Source organism: Rhipicephalus microplus, chromosome 2 (genome assembly GCF_043290135.1).
Source record: "Rhipicephalus microplus isolate Deutch F79 chromosome 2, USDA_Rmic, whole genome shotgun sequence".
Classification (NCBI taxonomy): Eukaryota; Metazoa; Arthropoda; class Arachnida; order Ixodida; family Ixodidae; genus Rhipicephalus; species Rhipicephalus microplus.
In genome coordinates this window covers 226,740,279-226,745,190 of record NC_134701.1, presented here as the reverse complement: position 1 = coordinate 226,745,190, position 4,912 = coordinate 226,740,279, and the positions used below count along the sequence as shown (strand labels likewise).

General features: G+C 50.0%; 1 protein-coding gene across 1 annotated transcript; it reads right to left on the bottom strand.

Annotated features, from left to right (window-relative positions):
- Positions 1-2,084: 2,084 nt before the first annotated feature.
- On the bottom strand, positions 2,085-4,500 carry LOC119169365 (very long chain fatty acid elongase AAEL008004). Its single transcript, XM_037420465.2, has one exon. The coding sequence runs from the start codon at positions 3,927-3,929 to the stop codon at positions 3,087-3,089; it is 843 nt and encodes a 280-aa protein (XP_037276362.1). The 5' UTR covers positions 3,930-4,500; the 3' UTR covers positions 2,085-3,086.
- Between the last annotated feature and the right edge of the window lie 412 nt (positions 4,501-4,912).

The window sequence follows — 4,912 nt, the reverse complement described above, 5'->3', positions numbered from 1 at the left end:
AGCATAACAAAGAAGCGTAAGAGTTAAACGCTGAAGTGGCATACATCAGTGCCACCGTATCTTGCAGGAGCTGTTTCGTTGCGTACGGAAACGTTTCAGATGTGAGACCCAACGTATGGCGTTAACATAACGTATACACGCAAACCGCTGACACAAAACGCATGGACATGTGCAAGCAACTATGCGCTTACATTTAGTTAGACCGTATATTGTACGACCGTTCTGCGGCGCAGAAGGTGGTATAAAACAATATCTTAAGACAGAACTGGCACAACTTGAACTTTCTGACAGTGGCTGCGCTGAGCACACCTTTGAAACCACCAGACTCGACCTGTTTTCGCAGAAAAACGTATCAGAAGTAAACCTGATTGATTGATTGATATCTGGGGTTTAACATCCCAAAACCACCATATATGGTTATGAGAGATGCCGTAGTGGAGTACTCCGGAAATTTCGACCACCTGGGGTTCTTTAACGTGCACACAAATCTGAGCAGACGGGCCTACGACATTTCCGCCTCCATCGGAAATGCAGCCACCGCAGCCGGGATTCGATCCCGCGACCTGCGGGTCAGCAGCCGAGTACCTTATCCACAGACCACCATGTCGGGGCCAGAAATCAACCCATTGTTAGCGTTTTACAGCCCAAAACCACGATATGACTATAAGAGACGCCTTAGTGAAGCACTCCGAACTTCGACAACTTGGATGTCATTAACCTGCGCTTAAGGTACACGGGCCTCAAGCATTTTCACCTCAACCGACAATTGCGGCCGCCGCGGCCGGTATTCGATCCCGTGACCTTCTCATCAGTAGTCGCGCACCAGACCACCATGGTGGGTAACGTACTAGAAATGAGATTAGGGAGTTTTAGAATAACGTTTGCAGGCACTGCGGGCATAGCGGATGCCATATGAGTTTTAGAGTAACGTTTGCCCCTCCTATAGGGAACAATCTGGTGACTTTAGCTGCCCCTTAAACTCAAATGCACGGCAACTACACATAGTTTCGACAACAGCGTTCGCGGGCCGTGAACGCAAACGACGACTAGCGTACGACGCATGCGCAGTGGCAGCAACCACACCGCAAGGGCTTGCGGTGCGCTGTTCTAAAACTCCCTATTAACTTTTGTAAGATAAGTAAACGGGTGTGCGCCTCGAAAAACAGGCGCTTCAGAACGTGATGCTGAATATCAGCAGAACTTTGCCATGAACACTGTTTTGAGAAAATATGGAAAGTTGAAAGCTAATTCCAACAAGGTCGAGGGCCTATATATTCGCACAACGCAAGGTTAAAAAAAAAGAAGAAAAACGCAAAGGCATCAAGTGCGTAAGAAGCCGAAGCAGTAGAAAAGTCATTACACGTTACGTATTTTGAGGGTGCAATTCAGTGGCTGCATGCCATTGGTTGTCTCAGGTCACGGCCGGGAGCAGCGACCCGAACGTCGGTCGCGTCGCCGGCGAGCGCTCAGTGTCTTCGTACGAGGCACACACGGAAGTCTGTGGTACTCGCAGGGCGGTTGTCAGACAGGCGGCGATATTTGATTAGTCAGGCGCGTCCCGATTGGAAAAGGCAATGGCCCGAGAGGCAAGTTCGCGCCGAAGGCCATCCGCGGCAGAAGTCGAGCAAACACAGGCGCCGCGGGGACACTTACGGTCGACGAAGAATTACACTCGTCCTCCTCTCTCGGGACGTCTGTGTGTAAACGGTGCGGTTGACTGTGAGCTTGCCAGCTGCAAGATGTGGGACACGCAGATGACTTACGCAGAGCCCGGAATGAAGGTGCGCGAGAGCTGCGCGACGAAGCCTGCGATTCGCTGTGGGTGGTGGATGATTGATGGCTTGTTGACGATTTCTCAAGCCAGGGCGATCCTGACACGAATCTCGTCTATCCTGGACGAGTTCTTGCTGTTGCTGTCATTCCTGTGTGACACAACGACACGCGTAACATGTGGGTCGTGTTATCACGCAACAGTTCCATTACAGTCATGCATAGTGCAACTGGCCTCTCATACGCGTTCTTCAACCAAAGATCATGCGCAACGGCTCAGCGTGCCAAGAATCCAACAGTGAAGGCACAGTGCGTACGTGGTCACAGGCGTTTACAATCTTTATTCGTGACACGAATCACACAAGAAACCTGTCAAAACAAGCACTCTCATGTTCCCTTAGTGAATGGAACTGGTGGAAGGAACAAACTTAGTTCACACAGCTTTTTTGTTACATTGACTAGTTAGCTCTCTGTCGCAATTAAACCAGGATTAACAATTTCATCCATCGATTTCCGCTATTTCTGTTTTTAATAAGTGAACTGGTGTGAACTGTGTGGTTTAGTGTCCGTTCCCAATGCACTGTGCTTGACCTTTAAAAAATTAGTGTGCACACGTTGTACTTGCTGATTAAAGCAATTCTTTCTAGACGATCATGAATGTCATCTGGTCAGGTCATTCTTTGCAAAATAGCTTTTTCATTTTGCAGCTACCCATGAGAGTATAAAATTTCTGTTTCTATAAATAAATAAATGGCGTCAATACAATGTTAGGTTTACGGCGTTATGCTCTAAAATGCAAACTTAACGTTGGTAAGAATGCAATATCTATACGAAAGACAATGCCTATGTTATAACGGTTGGAAATTGTTGCTCAAGTATAAAACTTCGCAATAGCTGCAGGTTATAATATATTATGTCACAAGTACACAAATAATGAGACCTCACATCAACTAACAGCAGTGAATAACACAATGATCACGGCACAATTGTGAGCGCAGGTATGACCAACTGAAAATTGAAGGTACGTACCAACAAGGTAAGGAACCCAATTCACAAAGCCCTTTGTCCGTTAAACCACTTTGTAAGAAAAATTTCATGCAAAAATTTACAACAAAAAAACTGTCCTTACGAATGAAGGGCTTTGTAAATTTGAACTCGGAACCTTGTCATTGATGAAGCTCATGTTCCAGTCTGCAGTTCAGCTCACATTTTACAACAAGACTCGAAGCCCATGACGGTGCTGTTCGCCGAAGCCGCCGTCCGTGAGGCCCCGTCCTTTGCACTCACGACTCAAAGCATCACGTGCGTCAGTAGAATCAATCCCTTTTGTCTCCTTGCACTGTGCAGAAGTCCAAGTTCCGGTTTGAAGCATACGCGTTGATGTAAAAGTTGATGAAGAGCACCAGTCCCAGGGTTCCCTGGGCCGACGCGAGCACGGTAAGTATCTTCGGATAGCCACAGTCGTAGAAGATCGGTATCGACACGTGTAGGGTAAGGAAGACGAACTGGAAGATTTGCAGACGGGTGAGGTACTTCTTCCACCACAGGTACTTCTGCACCTCGGGACCGAGGGCGCTGAGGAAGTAGTACGAGTACATGATGATGTGGATGAACGAGTTGAAGCAGATGCCCATCAGCACCTGGCCGTCGCAGCCGAAGGTGATCCACAGCCAGCCGCTGAACACCACGAGAAAATGATGAAGAACGTGAAGCACGGTGATGTGGGAGAACTTCTTCCTCGCCAGGAAGAAGAAGGTGTCGAAAAAGTCGGCGATGCGCACAAACAGGTACCACCACGTCAGTTCGAGAATGGTCATCGCGTTGTGGTCACGGGAATAGCTGACGCCCTGGCAGAAGACGTTGTACCCTCCTCCAAGGTACGAGTGCCGAGTGTATTGGTAAAAGAAGAACGTGTTGAAGATGACCATTGCCAAGTTGTACACCATGATGAGGGGCTTGAGCTCGAACGGCTTGCGGTTCATCATCCATCGCGGGCCGCCGATCTTGACCACGTAGATGTAGCCGAACAGCAGCGGGAACACAAACTTGGCATCAGCCACGAGGGTCCAGCCTTCCGTGCGGGGGTCCCGTAAAGACGCTATGTACCTGTACATATCCGCGACCGGCGTTATGATTCCGGACGCTAGCAGCGACGTCATGCCTGTCGAGAGGCTCGCTCGTAATCACGCTTCAAGTTTGAGAACACGTCACGGTCTATTCGACACGCTGTCCCTAAACGCCGGCGCTCGGTGGAGCCAAGATACTGCCGGCTTCGTAAGGCGCGTCGAAGGCACGCGGGAGCCTCGCCGCTTTCGGAGGGCCACAATGCGAGGCTGACCACGGCGTTCGTAACTGGTCCACGTGCACGCAGCCGTTGGGGGGGTGGGCCACGCAATTTCGGAGGAGAGAGGGCTCGTGCGTGACTTGTACGCGCAAGGTAGGAACGAACGAGGAGGAGTGTGGCGGCGAGGCAAGCGGAGAAGAGATCGGAGAACTCGACAAACGGCATAGAAGCTTGTATGCCTTGCTGACACACTTTTTTTTCTTTATCTCCCTTTCCCCGAGATTCTTTCTTAACGGGCCCGATACTGGCAAGTGCGTTTCGCGTGCGCCAGTGCCTGCTGTGTACGCCGCGGGTAATAAGGTGCTGCGTCTTCCTGCACTTGAACGACCGTGCGCAGACCCCGTGATGCACCGAACAAAAAATAAACAAACACGCAAGTAGGCAGGAAGCGGCGCGCACCTCGAATTCGTGGTCATTAAGACGCTGGGCCCCTTGGGAGCGCTTAGTATCAGCCGAGGCGCTCTTGGGAGCAGCAGTAGACGAGAGGGGGAAAGATTGTGCACATCGTAACTGCGCTATCATTATTATTCGGTACGTGTGGTGTACCATCACTAAACGTTGCACTATTCTAGGCACTACAGACGCTAGTAATGCAGAGATGATCACGCTGTTAGCTGAGAACTAAACTGATTCCGCAAGCATCAAATGCTTTTAGGTGGTCCTGCTTGCCCCGCCACGGTCTAGTAGTGAAGGTACGCGGCTACTAACCCGTAGGTTGCGGGAGTGAAACCCGGCTGCAGCGGCTGCATTTTCGATAGAGGCTAAAATTCTGTAGGCTTGTGTACTCAGATTTGAGCG